Source organism: Pleurodeles waltl, chromosome 1_2, assembly GCF_031143425.1.
Source record: "Pleurodeles waltl isolate 20211129_DDA chromosome 1_2, aPleWal1.hap1.20221129, whole genome shotgun sequence".
NCBI classification, from domain to species: Eukaryota; Metazoa; Chordata; class Amphibia; order Caudata; family Salamandridae; genus Pleurodeles; species Pleurodeles waltl.
Window position 1 is genome coordinate 43,010,954 of NC_090437.1, and position 21,375 is coordinate 43,032,328.

General features: G+C 42.0%; 1 protein-coding gene across 9 annotated transcripts in view; it reads right to left on the reverse strand.

Moving 5' to 3' along the window:
- Positions 1-21,375, reverse strand: part of PTPN13 (protein tyrosine phosphatase non-receptor type 13) — a 1,045,801-nt gene that overhangs the window by 67,695 nt on the left and 956,731 nt on the right. For all 9 annotated transcript variants that reach the window (XM_069236135.1, XM_069236143.1, XM_069236122.1 and 6 more), the window contains 2 exons: positions 17,082-17,179; positions 15,848-15,996 (listed from right to left, as the gene is read on the reverse strand). In XM_069236135.1, the coding sequence (XP_069092236.1) occupies positions 15,848-15,996; positions 17,082-17,179 (247 nt within the window). The remainder of the gene's footprint in view (positions 1-15,847; positions 15,997-17,081; positions 17,180-21,375) is intronic.

Below are 21,375 nucleotides of genomic sequence, written 5' to 3' on the forward strand. Positions count from 1 at the left end.
GCAAACAATACCGACGATTTTTCCGAGATTCTAACTAACTTTCCGACCCGAAACACGGAGCGAAAAGGAACACGTCCGAACCAGATGGCGGAAAAAAACCCAATCTAAGATGGAGTCGACGCCCATGCGCAATGGAGCCGAAATGGGAGGGGTCCCTCGATCTCGTGACTCGAAAAGACTTCTTCGAAGAAAAACAACTTGTAACACTCCGAGCCCAACACCAGATAGCGGGATGTGCACAGCATGTGTATCTGCAGCTACACATGCCACCGAACATATATATATATATATATATATATATATATATTATAGAAAAAACACTTTGTGGCTATGAAAAGTGGAGAATTGCATCTCAACTGGGCAAGAATTCCATGTGGAATTTGTTCTAATATTTTATCTAAAGATATTATGCTGGACTTTGGGTGTTCTTATAAATTTCTGTCTTAGAATACCTATGTCTTGTTTGTTGGAGTTGTAACGTATGATCATGTATGTGTCATCTCTGTTTCACTGTACCTCATGACAGTTTGGAGCTCTTCAGCTTCTATGATAATAAGAATGGTATTGTGGTGTTGAATTTTGATCTTCCGCAATTCACCATTATGGAAGAATGTGTTTCATGTTGTGCTATTTATGCACTCTATTACTTTCCCATTTGTTGAGGGGGTAGGTAGGCTGTCTATGATATGCGTACTGCGGTTCTGTTGGCGGAATGTGTTGGGTGCATTCTGTCCACTGTGTGTGTTAGTGTGGAACTGTGCATCATTCTCTTTTCATTCAGCATGCTGTGATGAAAGTCTGGTTTTATGTGCTGTTGTTTCTATGCAAATAAGTTGTAGAGGCTATTGTTAATACTTATAATGCCTTACTAATGCTATAACTTAAATTGGGTTACGGTGGTACTGATGTTTGGTCAAGCATAAAGAAGGGGAATGTGTAATGACCTACCAGACCTTGCACAGCAGACTGCATGATCTTCGTAATGGGTGAGTTCCCTGCTTATTACGTGAAAGGAATGTTGGGAGATGGTACATTCTGGTGGCTACTATGGCAGCTCAAAGTGAAAGAGACTTCTGTAGAAGATGCTAAACAGACATGTTCTATACAGAGCTTTACCCCATAACTGCCTCCTAAAAGAGAATTGTTCCTGTGTGCACATGTTGTGATGTTTTTTATGGATTCTTCCACAGCAGACACTACCCCTAAATGTGTGCTTCCTTCAAAATCACTGTGCAAGGAAGAAGTCACTCATCTACAGCAAGCAGAATTCACAATAGTGTCCTGCTGCAGCATGGAAAAGGAGATTGAGGCTAGCAGCAAGGCTTTTGCAATAAGTGCAAGTGAGACATCTCATGGGTGCTTAGTAGGCATGCCCCCTTGCAAAGTCACTAAATGTGTGTCTGTGGGGGATGGATCAAGAGGAGGATGCAGGATTTGAAACATGTGGATAAAGTGGATATTGACAGTGCAAGGGTAACTATCATACAGATGTGCAAGAAAGACACTGTCAATGTGACTTGTTCATTTAATACAGGGTCATTTTACACATGCCTGAGGTGTCTTTACATACTGATGAACCATGCAGACCATGGCAATGCAACATGTGAAGTTCACATGAAGCAGAATAGAAATGGGTATGCCAATGGTGCTACATCTATGAGGAGAGGTGTACATTTTATGCTGAAGCAATGTAGAAATTGGACAGGCAACTTTGCGTTATATACTAGGCCAATCAGGATACTCACATGGTGATACTATCTTACATCCTGAGGGAAATGTAGATAATGTTATTGTGAAAGTATATGGAACATTGTGGATCGTTTTACCCATTTTCTAGACTCCATCTTTAGTCAGTAAACTGTGATTCGTAAGTACTGTGCAGCAGTTCTGACACCTTCAGCAAAAGCTGTAACTTGCTGGATCGCAGCACTCTTGCACAGCACGTGCACAGCTGTAGAGGTGTCTGGATGAGCTTGTGAATCTATCATCTCATTATGTATCAAGCAAATATATCTATGCTCTGCCACACTTAGCAAGCCTAAAAAGCAAAACCTCTATTCCAAAGCTCTTTTGTCACTTACTTGAATGACTGAATTAAACAAACAATTTCTAAAATGCAACAGCTGCTACAAAGAGCATCCCAGCACTGGTAGAATAAAGGAACTAGAACAGAGTAACAGGTTAACATGATAAAAGCAGGCAGGTTATTAGGAGTTTCTTTAAATGCAGCTCATTCCAAGTATGACAGAGTGCCAACAGTAAACTGTTTCAAATATTGGCCACCATGAAAGAAAAGAAGCACCCCTTCTTTACTGGAACTTCTGATCCTAGAAATGTGAAACAAATGAACATCAGAAAATCTCAAAGTTCTAAGTGAAATATACTGCTGGAATCGTTGTAACAAATATTTAGGACAGAGTTGTAAAACGCTCTGTGACCCAGCAACAGAGCTGTGAAGTAAATCCTCCGGTAACCAGTGTAGATGTTTAAGATGATGTGATAATGGTACATGATGAGATAACTTTAGGATTAATTGGACTGCTGCGATATGGACTGTCTGGAGACGTTTCATCAGAGTTCAGTGGGCGAAGATATACTAAAGTGGCATAATCCAACCTTGTTGTGACTAAAGTGTGGACACTGTTTTTGCAAGTTTCAAGGGGCAGAAGGTCCGGAAGTTTCTTGAGACAAAGTAAAAGGGCAAAGCAAGAGACAGCGATAGATAAAATCTGAGGACGAATGGATAAATTGTCAAATTTCACTCCCAAATTTTTAAATACTGTTGATGGCTCAGGACTAGCCACCAGTCACTGGACCAGTTGTCCTGTGCAGCTCCAAAAAGCAGGACTTCAGTCTTTCCAGAACTGCATTTAAGGTTACTCTGTTACATCCAGACTCTCACTTGGAGAGACAAGTTTTAAAGGTGTTCTGGGTAACGGCTGGGTTTTCGACAATCGAAAAGATCAACTGTGTGTCATCCATGTAGAAGACAACACTAAAGTCATAGGACTAAAACTGTAGGACTGAATCAGAGAAGCCAGTCAATTAATCAGTCAGGATTTGTAAAGCGCGGCTAATCACCCAAGAAGGTACCCAGGCGCTTGCATGTCCCAGAGGCTCATACGAGAAGCCATGTCTTAAGGGCCCTTTGGAATTCTGGAAGTGAGCTGATGGTTCGGAGATGCGTGCGGAGGCTGCACAAAAATCAGGGGATAAAGCTAGAACAAAAACAGTGAGAACCAAAGAGAAAAGCAAGGAGAAGGCACAAAATTAGAGAGAGCGGTGAAAACTAAGGAAAAGCAAGGAGAAGGTACACCTAAAATGGGGGGAAAGAAAGTAGAAAGCAGTGCAAACAAGGAAAAGCAAGGAGAAGACACAAAAAATGGGGGAAAAGCAGTGAAAATGAGGAAAAGCAAGGAGAAGGCACACAAAAAATGGGGGGGGAAAGCAGAGAGAAAGCAGTGAGAATGAGGGAAAAGCAAGGAGAATGCACAAAAACAACGAAGTAAAGCAAGGAGAACACAGAAGTAAGAGCAATGCAGCAGTACGGATAAAGCTGGGCCTGGGACCTTCTCAATGAAGTCGTGCTGCCAGCCTCCATTAAGTAGGTCCTGGGAGAAGGGAGGGGAGCTGGGAGGTGGTGGGCAGGGCTAGGCGGGAGATGGGAAATAACGGGCAGCATGCAGGAGTGGCAATGAGGGAAAAAGCAAGGAGAGTGCAGTGAAAATGAGAAAAAGCAAGGAGAAGGCACACAAAAAAAAAAAAAAAAAAGCAAGAAGGCACACATCAAAACGAGAGAGAAAGCAGTGAAAACGAGGGAAAAACAAGGAGAAGGTACACAGAAATGGGGGAAAGGCAAGGAGAAAGCAGTGAAAACGGGGAATAGCAAGGAGAAGGCACACAGAAAATGAGGAGAAAAGCAAGGAGAAAGCAGTGAAAATTAGGGAAAAGCAAGGATAAGCCAGTGAGGCCATGTACACTTTAAACAGTGAGGGCTGATCGAAACGCCCTGCGGCAACCCGTATTAAGCAGTTTATTTCCTGATGACCTCTGTCCCAAAGAAAAGACTACTGATGGGCTGACGATATGGATTGCAACAATTATCAAATGCCACTGAAAGGTCAAGAAGAAGTAACGGGGTGGGGGTTAATCCTTGTCCACTGCAATTTTAGCTGATTCTACCACTTCCAATAGTGCATTTTCTGTGGTGTATAGAGGCCTGAAACCTGACTGCTTCGGGTGTAGGAGCGCATGCTGATCCAAATATTCTGAGAGTTAAGTAGTAATGAGTTTCTCAAGCATTTCAGCAGCTGATGGAAGACGTGAAACAGGCCAAAAAATTGGCTAGCGTAGAAGATTCAGCAGAGAGCTTCTTAAGCAGGGGCATGACATTTATCTGCTTCTAAAAGTGGTGAACGGGAAGATGTTTCTAGGGACATATTGAATAACGTATTAAGGACCTGGTTGACTGCCTTGCAATCTTGGACGAGAACAGACGGAGGGCAATGATCACATGGGGATCCAGATTTAAAACTACGAATAGCTTTCACAGACTATTCTAGTGTGATAGGTTTAAACTCTGAGAGTGAATAGCTCATTCTTGGGGTGAGTGCTGTTAGCATGCCTTATATGGAAAATGTCACTTACCCAGTGTACATCTGTTCGTGGCATTAGTCGCTGCAGATTCACATGCTGTGCATAGTCCGCCGTCTGGTGTTGGGTCGGAGTGTTACAAGTTGTTTTTCTTCGAAGAAGTCTTTTCGAATCAGGAGACCGAGGGACTCCTCCTCTTTTGTTTCCATTGCGCATGGGCGTCGACTCCATCTTAGATTGTTTTCCCCACAGAGGGTGAGGTGGGAGTTGTGTATGTTAGTAATAGTGCCCATGCAATGGAATGAATAAGTATGTACAAAATAAAGGTTAAGGTAATATATTTACAAATGTACAAATGTTGGAGATTACTTCCAAACGGCTACAGGCTCCCGGGGAGGCGGGTGGGCGCATGTGAATCTGCAGCGACTAATGCCACGAACAGATGTACACTGGGTAAGTGACATTTTCCGTTCGGTGGCATGTGTAGCTGCAGATACACATGCTGTGCATAGACTAGTAAGCAGTTATCTCCCCAAAAGCGGTGGTTCAGCCTGTAGGAGTGGAAGTAGTTTGAAATAAAGTTCTTAATACAGCTTGACCTACTGTGGCTTGTTGTGCAGATAGCACGTCTACACAGTAGTGCTTAGTAAATGTGTGAGGCGTAGACCATGTTGCTGCCTTACATATTTCGTTCATTGGAATATTTCCTAGGAAGGCCATGGTAGCGCCTTTCTTTCTGGTTGAGTGTGCCTTTGGTGTAATAGGCAGCTCTCTCTTTGCTTTAAGGTAGCAGGTTTGGATGCACTTAACTATCCATCTGGCTATACCTTGTTTTGATATTGGGTTTCCTGTATGATGTTTTTGAAACGCAATAAATAGTTGTTTTGTTTTCCTAATTAGTTTTGTTCTGTCAATGTAGTACATTAGTGCTCTTTTGATGTCTAATGTATGTAGTGCCCTTTCAGCTATTGAGTCTGGCTGTGGAAAGAACACTGGTAGTTCTACTGTTTGATTTAAGTGAAACGGTGAGATAACTTTTGGTAAGAATTTTGGATTGGTTCTTAGAACTACCTTATTTTTGTGTATTTGAATAAATGGTTCCTGTATAGTAAACGCCTGAATTTCACTTACTCTTCTTAGAGATGTAATGGCAATGAGAAATGCAACTTTCCACGTTAGGTATTGTATTTCGCAAGAATGCATGGGTTCGAAAGGTGGACCCATGAGTCTTGTTAAGACAATGTTGAGGTTCCATGAAGGAACAGGTGGTGTTCTTGGTCGTATAATTCTTTTTAGGCCTTCCATAAATGCTTTAATGACAGGTATTCTAAACAGTGAAGTTGAATGAGTAATCTGCAGGTATGCAGATATTGCTGCGAGATGTATCTTTATGGAAGAGAAGGACAGATTTGATTTCTGCAAATGTAGTAAGTATCCTACTATATCTGTTGGAGATGCATGTAATGGTTGAACTTGATTATTATGGCAGTAGCAAACAAATCTTTTCCATTTACTTGCATAGCAGTGTCTAGTGGATGGCCTTCTAGCTTGTTTTTTGACCTCCATACATTCTTGTGTGAGGTTTAAGTGTCCAAATTCTAGGATTTCAGGAGCCAAATTGCTAGATTCATCGATGCTGGGTTTGGATGCCTGATCTGTTGTTTGTGCTGTGTTAACAGATCTGGTCTGTTGGGTAGTTTGACATGAGGCACTACTGACAGGTCTACTAGTGTTGTATACCAAGGTTGTCTTGCCCATGTAGGTGCTATTAGTATGAGTTTGTTTTGACTCAATCTGTTTACTAGATATGGAAGAAGAGGGAGAGGGGGAAAAGCGTACGCAAATATCCCTGACCAATTCATCCATAGAGCATTGCCTTGAGACTGCTGGTGTGGGTACCTGGATGCGAAGTTTTGGCATTTTGCGTTCTCTTTTGTTGCAAATAGGTCTATTTGAGGTGTTCCCCAAATTTGGAAGTAAGATTTTAGAATTTGGGGGTGAATCTCCCATTCGTGTTCTTGTTGGTGATCCCGAGAGAGATTGTCTGCTAGCTGGTTCTGGATCCCTGGAATAAACTGTGCTATTAGGCGAATGTGGTTGTGAATTGCCCACTGCCATATCCTTTGTGCTAGGAGACACAGCTGTGTCGAGTGTGTTCCCCCCTGTTTGTTTAGATAATACATTGTTGTCATGTTGTCTGTTTTGACAAGAATGTATTTGTGGATTATGATGGGTTGAAATGCTTTCAACGCTAGGAATACTGCTAACAATTCGAGGTGATTTATATGAAACCTTCTTTGGTGTACGTCCCATTGTCCTTGGATGCTGTGTTGATTGAGGTGTGCTCCCCACCCTGTCATGGAAGCATCTGTAGTTATCACGTATTGTGGCACTGGGTCTTGGAAAGGCCGCCCTTTGTTTAAATTTATACTGTTCCACCATAGAAGTGAGATGTATGTTTGGCGGTCTATCAACACCAGATCTAGAAGGTGACCCTGTGCATGTGACCATTGTGATGCTAGGCACTGTTGTAAGGGCCTCATGTGCAATCTTGCGTTTGGGACAATGGCTATGCATGAGGACATCATGCCTAGGAGTTTTAACACCATCTTTGCATGTATGTTTTGTGTTGGATACATGGCTTGTATGACTTTGTAAACATTTTGAACCCTTTGTGGACTTGGAGTGGCTATCCCTTTTGTTGTGTTGATTGTCGCTCCCAAGTATTGCTGTGTTTGGCACGGCAGAATGTGTGACTTTGTATAGTTGATGGAGAACCATAGTTTGTAGAGGGTTTGTATGACATAATCTGTGTGGTGTGAACACTTTGTTAGGGAGTTGGTCTTGATTAGCCAATCGTCTAGGTAGGGGAACACGTGTATTTGCTGCCTTCTGATATGTGCAGCTACTACTGCTAGACATTTTGTAAAGACTCTCGGTGCGGTTGTTATACCGAACGGCAACACTTTGAATTGGTAATGTATTCCCTTGAATACGAACCTTAGGTATTTCCTGTGCGAGGGATGTATCGGTATGTGGAAATACGCGTCTTTTAGATCTAAGGTTGTCATGTAGTCTTGTTGTTTCAACAGTGGTAATACGTCCTGTAGCGTGACCATGTGAAAGTGTTCCGATTTGATGTAGGTGTTTAGTGTTCTGAGATCTAAGATTGGTCTCAGTGTTTTGTCTTTTTTTGGTATTAGAAAGTACAGTGAGTAAACTCCTGTGTTCTTTTGTGGACCTGGTACTAATTCTATTGCGTCTTTTTGCAGTAATGCTTGAACTTCTAGTTGTAGAAGGTCTAAATGCTGTTTTGACATATTCTGTGTTTTTGGTGGGACGTTTGGAGGGAGTTCGAGAAATTCTATGCAATAACCATGCCGGATAATTGCTAAGACCCAAGTGTCTGTTGTTATCTCCTCCCATAATTTGTAGAACTGGCTTAGTCTTCCCCCCCACTGGTGTTGTGTGGAGGGGTTGAGTGACTTGTGAGTCACTGTTTGGTAGGTGGGGTCTTGGGACCCTGAAATTTTCCCCGGTTTCTAGGGAATTGTCCCCCTCTGTATTGGCCCCGAAATCCTCCCCTTTGGTACTGTCCCTGGTAGGTAGACGGTGTTGTTTGTGAGGTACTAGCTTGTGTGGTTTGACCTCGAAACCCCCCTCTGAAGGTTGTTTTGCGAAACGTGCCAAAAGTGCCTCTGCCCTGCGGGGAATAGAGTGCGCCCATGGCCTTAGCTGTGTCAGTATCTTTTTTCAATTTTTCAATTGCCGTGTCCACTTCGGGTCCAAACAATTGTTCATTGAACGGCATATTGAGCACTGCCTGTTGTATCTCGGGTTTGAAGCCGGATGTGCGCAACCATGCGTGCCTCCTTATGGTTACCGCGGTATTTATTGTTCTTGCAGCTGTATCCGCTGCATCCATAGAGGAACGTATCTGGTTGTTGGAGATATTTTGTCCCTCCTCAACCACTTGTTTTGCCCGTTTCTGGAATTCTTTGGGTAGATGCTCGATGAGATGCTGCATCTCGTCCCAATGGGCTCTGTCATATCGCGCTAGGAGCGCCTGCGAGTTAGCGATGCGCCACTGGTTTGCAGCTTGTACTGCAACCCTTTTCCCAGCTGCGTCGAACTTGCAGCTCTCCTTGTCTGGAGGTGGTGCGTCGCCTGATGTGTGCGAGTTGGCTCTTTTACGAGCTGCTCCAACGACAACTGAATCTGGTGGCAGTTGTGATGTGATAAAAGCAGGGTCCGTGGGCGGTGCTTTATATTTCTTCTACACCCTTGGAGTTATTGCTCTGCTTTTGACAAGTTCTTTAAAGATCTGTTTAGCGTGCCTTAGCATTCCCGGGAGCATAGGGAGGCTTTGATAATTGCTATGGGTGGAGGAGAGGGTGTTGAAAAGGAAGTCATCCTCGACAGGCTCTGAGTGTAAAGACACGTTATGGAACTCTGCTGCCCTAGCTACCTCCTGTGCATACGCTGTACTGTCTTCAGGTGGTGAGGGCTTAGTAGGGTACGACTCAGGGCTATTGTCTGATACTGGGGCGTCAGAGATCCCACGCATCCTGGTCATCTTGGCTCATAGTGGTATGAGCTGGTGAATGTGACGGAGTCTGTGCCGGTGATGTATGAGTTACCGGTGGTGGAGAGGGTGGTGGAGTTACCTTCTTTACCACTTTAGCTTGTGGTGTCTTTTCTTGTGGTTGGAAATCGAGTTTCCGTTTCCTCCTGATTGGGGGAAGAGTGCTGATCTTCCCTGTACCACTTTGTATGAAGATCCGCTTTTGGGTGTGGTCTACATCTGTGGTTTGTAAATCTTCCTCAAACCTGTGTTTGCGCATTTGGGAGGACAGTGATTGTTCCTCTGAGTACGAACTGGCTGTCGGTTCAGTTGCTGGTCGTTTAGGCACCGAAACCGTGTCTTTTGTTGTTTTCGGCTCCGACGAGATTTTTCTCTTTTTCGGTGTCGAACTTTCTCGGCGTCGACCATCTTCGGTGCCGCTGTCTCTGTGCCGAGCAGCCTCGGTGGTGCTGTCTCGGTGTCGACCTTTTTCTGCAGCACTTTCTCGGTCCCGAGATTGCTGCGTGCCTGTGTCTCGACCCGAGTCGGACGACCTCGGCACCAGTTCGCCTTTTTTCGGTGCCGATGGATGGTCACCTACTTTATGGGTTGAGCCATGGCCTGTTGGCAGTGGCGTCCCCTGGGCTTTGTCTGTTTTCCCGTGTGGTGCTTGCTTCGACGTCTTACTCACGGTTTCTTCGACGTCGAATTCTTCCGAGTCCGATTCATGGATGGAGAAGGCTTCTTCTTCTTCTCCCTGTTCCTCGAACCCTCGTTGTCCTGTCGGCGTGGACGCCATCTGCAACCGTCTGGCTCTTCGGTCACGGAGCGTTTTTCTCGACCGAAACGCTCAACAGGCCTCACACGATTCTTCCTTGTGCTCGGGTGACAGGCACAAGTTACAGACCAAATGCTGGTCTGTATAGGGATATTTACTGTGGCATTTAGGACAGAATCGGAACGGGGTCCGTTCCATCAGTCTCGATGTTGCACGCGGTCGGGCCGACCAGGCCCCGACGGGGGATCGAAATTACCCCGAAGGGCTTCCGGAGCTCTTCAGGATTCGGTGTCGATTCTAATCTAACCCGATACCGAACGAAACAATACCGACGTAGTTTTCCGAAGTTATGACTATCTTTCCGTCCCGAAACACGGAGCGAAAAGGAACACGTCCGAACCCGATGGCGGAAAAAAAATAATCTAAGATGGAGTCGACGCCCATGCGCAATGGAAACAAAAGAGGAGGAGTCCCTCGGTCTCGTGACTCGAAAAGACTTCTTCGAAGAAAAACAACTTGTAACACTCCGACCCAACACCAGACGGCGGACTATGCACAGCATGTGTATCTGCAGCTACACATGCCACCGAACAATGATTTCCTTTCCAATATGCATAAATATAGCATGTTTTTTTCCGAGTTTATCTTCAAAAAAATTGGAGGAATTTAATAGAGCTCTGAGGAAGGAAGGATATCCTGACTGCAGGTTTTAAGTTGCAGAAACAAATTCAAAAATTTCTCAAGGTTCATTCTTGGCCAATCTAATTTTATTAGCAAAAATGTGGACTGAGCATCTTTAGTTGAGTTATGGTAGTGCTTAAGGGCAGATATAAACACTTCCTTCTGCTCAGAGCAAAAGGCTAAGCCATGTTCTTTAAAGCTGTTTGCAGTTTTTTTCCTTAGCAATGGCAAGGGAAAACCAGAGGCTGAGAGGCAGCACTTAGAGGCTCTAGAAATTTTAGAGGAATGAGGAAGTCCATGGCTGAGTGAAGCCAGCTATTGGCTTTGCCACATTCTACTTTATGACAGCCATTAAGCTAAGAGAAACTAGGGATTTAGATAATTCCGGAGGGTCAATTTTACTTGCAGGGCAGAATAACTTTTTTGCTTCAGATCTCTCTGTTGTGGCCTTGGAGGTCTAAATCCAGGTAAAGAAGATAAGGGCATGGTCCGACCACGCCAATGAGGCAACTGTGAGTGATAAGCTGGAGAACATTAGATCGATTGTATGTCCTGCTGAATCCACAGGGAAATTTACTAGTTGGCAAAGATTAAGTACTGACATAGTCCTGTCAAACTTACCTGTGAAATCAGAACTCTGGATTGAACTATTTTTAAAGAAAGGACATAGGGACAAGGCTATTTGCTACATTCTGCTTCACTATTTGCCCACTGAGTTAAGAGCAAGGAAGGTGAAAGGTACTAGATCATGTAATTGCTATAAGGTTTGCTCTAAGAGAGCCAAGCAGCTAATTTTTGTCACCAAAAGACATGAATTGTTTCATGATTACTGAAAAGTTGGCTGTTTGACAAGAAAGATCCCTGCGGTTTATCTTCTTAGACATTATCAATGTTTGGAAGTTGTTTGACTTTTTCTAGCATTGTTAAATAAATAAATACATGTGTCTTCAAGCAGAAACTTCAGCTTTTAAGGATGTTGTGGAAATAATGCATTAATTCTGGGAACATGGATGCTCATTTACTTGCTAGTCTTCTATTATGTCATATTTCTATTTTGCCTTTAGAATACTTCAACATCGAAGAATAATACTTATGTTGAACTAATTCACTTTATGCACTTTGCTGAAACTATTTCCAACCTGTTAATGTACTCTAATCTACCTAAACATTTATAGACATTATATTTTCTTTTAGGATGTTTCTAAGCTACTGTTACTATTTCCGTCTTACTGGATTTTTGCATTGATATCGCAACATAAATAATAAGTTTACCTAAATTAATCTGCAACTGTACCTGAGATCTTCATTTTACAGAAAGCAACATTTTATTTCTAATTACTAAAGATCACTTCTTTGAGATTTACAGTCTTCATATTGGTTAAGAAGATCAGAGCGCGCAGGGCACATCCTCAGTGAGTAAATCAAAGAAAATAGAAGAAGCATCACACATGCCTTACATATTTCCTTTTTGATCCTCAACCAATTTGAAATTTGTTTTGAGGATGATGTGTCACCTGGAAACTGGTACTTGGTCTTTCATTCTGGGCTGTACGTTACCTGCTGTTGCCTCCACTGGGCTCTGATTGTTGACCTATGACCTGGGTGCCCAGCGGACTACACTCCTCATAAGTAGAAAGTGAAAGCCACAAGCTGCTGGAATGGGGTTCCAGGTCTGAAAAAAAAACTATATGATGCTGTGGTACATGATAGATACTAAAGCTTTGGTTGACTGGAGCCTTGTCTAAGTTCATCCCCAGACCCCCTGCTTTTGTGTCACTAACACTGAATGCAAGCATTGCAGAATACAACAGCAATGCCCACAAATCCTGCAAGGGGAAATTTAAATTGTTGAGGGTGACCTCCCTGCCAGCAGAAATTCTGCTTAGCCCCAGCAGGCCTCCACTGTATATATCTCCACTATTGAACAGATCCCAAACAGAAGTCTTCCAACATGGTTTAGAAAGGGACTAAATGGCTACCCTTTCAGTACATCACTGATCTTTCATATGCCCTTAGATTCCCATACTGGCTAGACGAGGTGTCTCTTACCAATCTTCATCTACAAGTTGCTCCTTTTGGATAGCTGTGCAGAAAGCAACTTTTAATGCTGGACATCAGCCACACTAAACAGTATCCACCAATGACTGGGGAGGCCATGCTTTATGTAGGGGAACAAGGCCTGAGCCAAGAGTGGGCCAGTTGTGATGCCCAGACTATCTTTTCTGCAAGCTTCACTACATGGGGAGAAATCATGCAAAATAGTTGATGCCACTCGAGACAAGATTTTTTGGCCGCCATGTCATTAAGCCCAATGCTTCAAAAATGATATGTTCCTTCTAAAACTGACAGTACACTAATGAATTCAAGGTGCAATAAAATGAATGTATGGTACTCCTTCCTGAATTGTACCTTGTTTGTTTACTCTTTTGCGCCTAATAGTGGGTGTTTCCCTTGCATGGTAAGTTAGTATATCCTGTTTACCATTTGGCCCCACTGGGACTATGAGTGAACCTGTATTTAGGATCACTAAAGTACATATGCAGGATGTAAAGCTAGGACTGTTGTTAGCCCACCTTTGAATCCTATCCTTGAAATATATAAAGTTCAAATTCGAGGTGCTGCACTGTATGGGGCAGAGTTATGGGGTTCCCAAAGGCAGTTGGATGGTCTCCAAGTTAAAGAGAATCATTTTCTCAGGTATATACCCAGGTTGGGGAAAGGTACACTGATGATCCCTCTCAGACTTGATCTTGGAACAAGTAGTATTAAAGATGTAGCGGGTCTGAGACCTCTCTTATATTGGATCCGCATATGGAAAATGGAAGAGTTGAAACCTTTTCGAGAGGCAATAAAAGATCTTATAAAGACCCAGAATAGCTGGAAAAAGGTCAGCTGGTTGAGGGAGATGAAATTGACCTGGGATGAATTGGCTTTCCCCCACTTTTGGGAGAGACCAGAGTCGATCCCAACTAATGCTACTTCATTAGTTAAACAGAGATACTGGGAGAAGGCCAATGCGGAGATCCTCCATAGCAATGGGGTGGGCTGATTAACTTCTGAGTTTCTGCTTGTAAAACAAGAACCATGGCCTGAGCAATTTTTTTGATCTTCCAATACCTGCTTATGCCTGTGCTCTATTCCTCCAGTTCAGATATGGAACTTTACCAGTTAACAGTTTTACTGCTCGATGGTCGAAGAATAGTTCTGAGGCAAATAAATGCTCAAAATGCAATATATTGGAGGAATCAATTGAACATGTTTTGTTTTTTTGTCCCCTATATAAGAGTCCTAGGGGAAAATGGATTATTCCATTGTGTAAAGCTTTGCTATTACATGACCGAGCCAACGCCTATAGAATTTGTAAATATGATTCGTCTTCATTTGTTGTAAGCGCGGTCACTAAATTTTTTACAGCAGCTTGGTCTATTCGTTATAGGGCCACTTTTAGTGTCTGACTCACAATGTTGAGCCATATAGAAGGTATAGTGGGGAACAATCTATGGTCATGATTTTTGGATGGTTCGCCCCCTTTTTCCCATTTCTATTTATAGGTTTTAGAGATGATATTTTCGTATCAAATTTTATTATAACTTACAGTGATAATATTATGATAACAAAAGTATCTGCTTTTATTATTTTTAGTTTTTATCGTCAATGGTTGAGACAAAGCACTTATCTGTCAATCTATTTACTGTATAACAGCACACTGCACTTTAGACTGTTATGACCAGAACAGTTCCTATGATTCATGGCTGAGATATTGCATTTATTCATAAATCGATTTACTGTATGAAAGCACACTGCACTTTAGACTGTTAGCATGAGAATTATTTGACTACGAGTGATTCTGGTCACAAAATGTATTTCTCTTTAGGCAAATGGTATACTGAACCTTAGACTGGTAGTCTTGAAATTCTTTTTCTAACGAAGTCTTGATTTTATTATGTGTTTATATATGTATTAATGGTTAAAAGTACATCTCATTTTAAACAGCTGTGAATAGGAATTTAATAGTCTTCAGTAGGAGTTTGCTGAAATGTGCTGAAGATCGGTTTTCAAGCAGGCAAGAAGGTCTCCTGTTATTTATTTCCCCTAGACTATGAAGAACCCAAAGGTTGCTCCTGCTTTTAGTATTTATTAGGAGTTTTTTACTATTTATTTTTACATATTTCTTTTTTGTTTTTCTTCTCTTTATATACTGATGTATGGTTGATTGTACTTTAATGGTCTAAATTTTGACCGACTAAGGAGAATTGAATTGAACTGAATACATATGCAGGAAGTAACAGCGCAATCAGCAAATACCTTTCCATCTTGATATTTGGCATAGGCGCAACAAGATTGTAATAAGGCAAGTTTTCAAGATTCACTTGGTGTGCCAATCTAAAGCTGTGGTCTGTATCACCATGTTTTATTTGTAAAAGCCCAGACCAGGATTCTGCATTTCAAAATAAATCTAGCATATTAATCTTTTCAAATGGCACATTTTCATCCTCCTATGCATGATCAATCTTTTTATGGAAATCCCCCATATTCCGAACTTCACATGCCCTTCATCTATCATTCTCTGAAGTCATCTTCTTATTTTGGAACTCCCTCTCCTCAGGATATCAGAACTGCACAGACTACCTAAAGGCTTTAAAAACACAAATGTTCCGACTATACTTACCTCATAAAACTCCTTAAAACACTGCCTTGTTTTCTGTTTTCATTTGTTAAATCCGCCCCTAGTTCAAGCCTTAGGTTAACCATCCTCCTTTTTCTTCTGCCATCCACTATCTCTTCATTTCTACTCCTGCTCCATATGTCTTACCTTTCTCCTGCTCCTCTTGTCCATTAACCCTCTGCCTACTGCCACATCGATTTTCCTTCTATCTTCCCACTTTAGCCCCTTTTCATCCCACCTGTTGAGTTCACCCCCACCAGTGTTGTATCTTCGCTTGAGAATCTGTTCGATCTGTATGTATTCAGACCTGTTCTGGACCCTCCTTACTCCAGTTCATTAGTATTTTTATGTAAGACCTTCGCTTCACATTTACTGTTATCTGTAAAGTGTATGTATATCCTTTGTGACCAAACATGAATGTGAAAGGTGGATTATAAGGCCCTCGATAGGAAACTGATAACTAATACATGCTGTCAATCAAATATTGCTGAGTCTGTAACTGCAAAAAAGAATGAGGGGGGGAAAAAGTAATTTTAGGTTTTTAGCATTATTTTTTGTTGCTTACCTCAAACTCCTTAGATGGAATGTTTTGTTCCAGCAAGCCACGCATCATACGGATGACTGATTTTAAGCTGGTACCGGTATATCTGCCCGACGGGAGAACTCTGATGATCGGAAGAGTGGCAAGATCTTCATTTGTTATTGTGCGGTCATCTGTCACAAGAACAACATTTCTTAAGTACAGCATGTTGCACAATCAATACTGGACATGGATGAGTCATGCAGTATACTTGTTCTACTTTCACTGTACTACACTCAGCTTATTTCTCTGTTTCTGGGAATGCCTGCTTAGGCTCACATGATGAATCTCTGGAAGGAGGCATGAATACTGTCCCTTGGTTAAATCAGTTTTTTAGGCCGACATTCAGAAGACCACTCCATTGGCCTTTCTATACACTCACCAGCTACTGAAGTGCTCCTACACCCCAGTCACCATCCTCATAGATGGAAAATGGGTAAACTGCTGTTTTTGGACCTTCTTCCTATATTATTCCATGAGCCATATGATCTTCCACAAGTACTACTACTGAACACAGTCCAAAGGCACACATGCTGTAATCCTGGGGTAACAATCCTGCGAGCAGCAAATAAACAGGAAAAGCAGGGCCAACAATTCATAACATGCAGACCTCTCATGGTGGCCACAAGGAGTAGAAAACATATCAGTAAGTGTTACATTTGATTTATGTTCAGATTTTTTTAAACTTAAAAGTAAAGCCAGGCAATAAAGAGCTAGAGATGCAAGGCAGGCATCACCACATACTTTTCCTTGCAGTGATGTATTTGCTCCATTAAGCAACGAAAGTGAGGGTGCTCCTGATGTAAATTGGAAAACTGAAATTGGCTACTCGTGTAAGAAAAATCAGCTGTTGCATTGCATTAGCCATCCATGTTGTACATTATTTTAGCCTGCAGTTTTAATGTAAATGGTACGCTTGAAGGCATTAATTAGATTGAGTAGAAATTTACCCTGAGGCAAAAAAAAATCAGGAATTCACATTGGCACATGGTGAATCTGTAGGTAAAGGCCAGATCCGATAATGCATTATCAGGAGGGATATATTTTTACGCCCCAACACAGTCTTAAAAATATCAAACACGTAGAACGTCTATGGGAATAAGAGATTGTAAGAGAATGTTGTTGGTTTACCACTGTCACAAGAGCAACTGTACATGTGCACTTTAAAAACCAGAGGGTTTTCTTTTTTATCTGTGGTTTCTTAAGGCATTAAACTTACCAACATGGTCTTGAATATCTGATCTGACTGGTAGATGTTCACCTTCCCAAGTATTTTCATCTCTACCTTGCTTCCCTAAAAGAGGAGATGGTGGTAACCTGTGAAAAAAGCAAAACATACATTTTTGAGGAAATACACACCCTAAGTTTGAGTTCTGCCCTTCCATTTTCTTTACAGAAATAGTGTGTGTATAATCCATATTGGAGGGATGCTAGAAGCATTCGAGGCAGAATATACCTTCATGCTTATATATTAAAGCTGATGTTCCTTAACTTCACAGGATATGGAGGATTGCCACAGTTTCAAGGAAGGTTTGCTTGCATGTGTAACTTGGAAGGAGTGTGTTATCAGTGACATGTTTAAAAATCTAAAACATGTTGGACCTCAGGATCACAGGATGCAAGCAAGGCACAGATTGACTCTAAGAAGGCGTGAACTTGGTGACCTTGCTCTAGATCGCTGTGTGGCACTAAAACATATTAAAGATATGGTGACTATTGAATCCACACGGTCTTAAAAAAGCACTAGCCTACATTTTCTGCAACGAAGGCCAAAAGGGCAAGTTAAAGCGCTCCTTCAGTGAATGCATTGTTTTGATATTTAGATTGTGTTAAAAAGTTGTTTATTCAATTGGGTGGGGGTGGTGGGTACATCAACCAACTTAATAAAACACAATCTTGTTACAATACAGATAACTGAGAAACATATCAAACTCTGGGGGCTCCGACACGAGCAGCAGTCCTTTTCCCAGGGAAACATGCAATATGTTTGACCAGTGGCACACAACATTCAAGTTCAGAAACCTCAAAGACATAACAAAATTCCCAAATCAATTTAGAAAAATCAAGAAATATGCAGCAAGCAGAATGTCACAAAAAAGGGTAAAACTGATTAAGGAAGCCAATACATAAGAATTTTTAAAGCTTTCAAGCAAAAAGCACTCAGAAACAACAATGCATTAATTTTATGTTCACATAAAACTGGGACCTAGGTGCGCTTTCAGTCCAACTGTGATGAACTGAGGGTCATGTAAGCCTGGCAGGATGTATTGATCCAACATTTTACCTTCTGACTTTTTGGTTCTCTGTTTCTCCAACTAAAGCAGGTAACAGATGCTGAAGTTGGCCGGGGTTCCTCCACACTGGATAGGCCGTAATCAAGCTCCCACTAAAGCCTTCGGTTTAGGTACATAAAGCTCTGATAGGAAAAGGCTGGATTTCATACCAGCTAAAGTGTGTCACCAATGGGATGAAATCACCTACTCATCCCAGTCCAAATTCCTAGATTCAGACCTAATCATATTTTTAAGGTTATCTTATTTCTCCTGCAGGGAAGGCGGAAGGCTGTAGCCCACATGGGGTCATATCATTTGTTGCAGAACACATGAGGAATACTCAATGGAAATGACTGAGTGGCAATACTTAGCCCGCAAGTAGACACCAATCTCAGGGAGCCTTCGGTACTTTGTCCTGGTGCTCCAGAGGTAAAATAAAATGTCAAATTCTTGCTCACATTAGGAAAGTCACTTGAGATCTCTCCTCCAGCTCCCAGGTCCTCATGGAAGAGATCCACTGTTTTGGTTCTCTCTCCAGCTAGAGATTTGTGTGTTGGGTACAGTGCAGTCTACTCCCAACTAGCAAGCGTGTTCTTTCCCACAAAATGTGGCACTTCTTCATCCTTCTCTGACCTTGAGACAGTTGTATAGAAGGTGAGTTAACTTCCCCTTGGAGAGGGCGTCTGTCCCTGGGTTCAAGTAAAGAGCAAGAGACCTCAAGCATCTTCAGAGGCAGGATTCTTCTTTCTGTCTTAAGTGACTGTAAACCTTCCCAGTGGTTTAGAGTCAGAAATCAGGTGGAGGTAACCAGGCTACCTTCAAGTCCCTTCACGGCCCAGCCCTATGAAAATAAGGAACCACTCCCTTCCTGATCTGGGAACAACCTTCTTTCCTGCTGTGGGTATGTCTGAGTATAATTTCTGAATGAAAGGCTTCCGCCACTTGGGTTTTCTTGTGGCATCTTTAGAATAAAAGACAGCCACTGCTGTGGTCCTTTGTGATCCCATCTGTGCCTGTCCAAACCCAAATGACCATCCTAATAAATGTGTGGTTATTGCCACCATAGCATTTTTCATGCCTTTTGAAATTAGTCTATTGTTTTCAAGGAAGCAAACCTTTTCAGAACTAACTGGGATGCTGGTGGGAAGGGAAAGGAAGTAAAGTTCCATTATTTTTGGGCTAAAATTGTAAAAACAGACTTTATTCACAGCCATGCCTCTGCATGGGGAAATTTCACTTTAGAAATACACTGACAAAGAGTACTTGGGGAATAACTTCACATTATCTGTACAACAGTTATTTGCTGACTTTGTTAAGACTTTCAAAATAATTCTTGCCTTGCAGCATTATTTTACATATTTGTGACTGTTTCCTTTTGGATGTGAAAATATTGGAGTGCAAACTCAAAGCTGAACACATGGAGTCAGTAACAATGTAGTTAAAGACTAGTAAAACACAAGACATGAGAGAATGCACTATCAAGGTCTCATGCAACATGGTACTGATTTTATTTATTTTATTGTATTTGTAGAGTGTGTTTGCTAGTGTATGGTGTAGCAGTTATATAAACGGTCTATACATTCTGAAAAAAGAGATACCTGATGACAAAAGAGGAGTTAGGATTTAATAAAGTCCACAGTAGCAAGGAGAAGCAAGTCACTCACTGAACTTCAACAACAACTGAAACAGTAGGAAAAGAGCAAAGTTTGGGAATTAGTTTATTCCAATGTGTCTGAACACTAAGAGCAAATGACTGAAGACAGGAAAAGAACAAGATAAACAAGTTACTTGCCTTTGGTAAGGCTTTTTCTGGTGGATGCTCTATCTAGCAGCAGATTCCTCCCCTTGTGAATATTTCCAGGTACCAGACTGGAACCAGAAAAGTCAGAGTGCTCCTGTGCTGGCAGGTGGCACTGTGCACCTCCGTGTCAACACCATTAGCTCCAGAAGAGACTAACAGGGTTACATAGAAGCACCACACAATTGCTTTCATGAATTCTTCAACACTATCAAATATAAAGCTTATCAGCAGATTGAACAAATAAGTGTGAAGGCTCCCAGAGTTTGATCTTTTCAGATAGAAGAGCCCATACCACAGAATGGGGAGGTGGAAGGGCAGTGCGGTATTTGTGGTCAGATGGAGTATCCACTAGAAAGAGCATTACGGAAAGTAACTTTTCGTCTGACTGATGATGCTAACTGTAAACTCCTCACCTTGTGCATACACACCAAATCAGTACCTCCTAAGGAAGTGAGTATTTGAAATGGCACAAATGAACAAGTTACGTATCTTCTCTAAGACCTTTTCTGGTAAAGACTAACTGAATAATCCTCACCTTTTGAATATTCCCAGGCATCAGGCTGGATCCGGACATTTTTGCATAGCAATTACTTTGTGCACCAATTAGTGGAGCTGTGAGGTCTCGTTCTACCTCGTGCCACTCTGTCCCACACAGATGTGATGTCGGGACCAATATTAAATATGCAACCTATTCACTCTGGTGTCAGGGTCCTCCTGAACTCTATCTGTGCCAATACACATGGAGTCTACAGTACTTAACTTTCTGAGATGGAATCTTATTAAGATTAGACTGAATGAGAGTATTCCACAGAATGAGGAGGAAGAAGGACAGATGAGGAATCTGCGGCTAGGAAGAGTCTCTACCAGAAAAGGTTTTGCCAAAGGTAAGTAACTTGTTCTTCTTACAGAAAGGTCTAACTGCAGATTCCCCAGCTTATGAACAGATACTAAAGCAGCCTGTGAAATGACTCAAGCCAGAAAATCCTGTATGACAGATCGGGGTAATGCCTGTCCCACAGGACCGGACTGTCCAGGCAGTAATGCTTCCTGAACGTATGGAGGGACACCCACGTAGCAGCCTGACAAATGTCCAAAACGTACATAACCCACACTGCTAACACTGGTAGCAAGCACCATTGTAGAGCTTTTGTGAACATGCAAATTTTCTGGGCGTTGCGCTTTGGCTAGCTCATAGCAGATAACAAATATTATATATTATATGAATAAATGATACAATCCAGCTAGAGATGCTCTTTTGTTCTGTAATACTTTGCCCTTCTTTGCCCTAGAAAAATGGACAAATAGTTGGTCAAAATTCCCTGGTCCTCATGAGATAAAAACTAAGAGCTCTCTTAGGGGAGAGGTGATGTAGCTGTCCCTCTTCCTTTGATGGATGAGGAGGTGAATAAAATATTGTCAAAGCAATGCATTGCCCTACA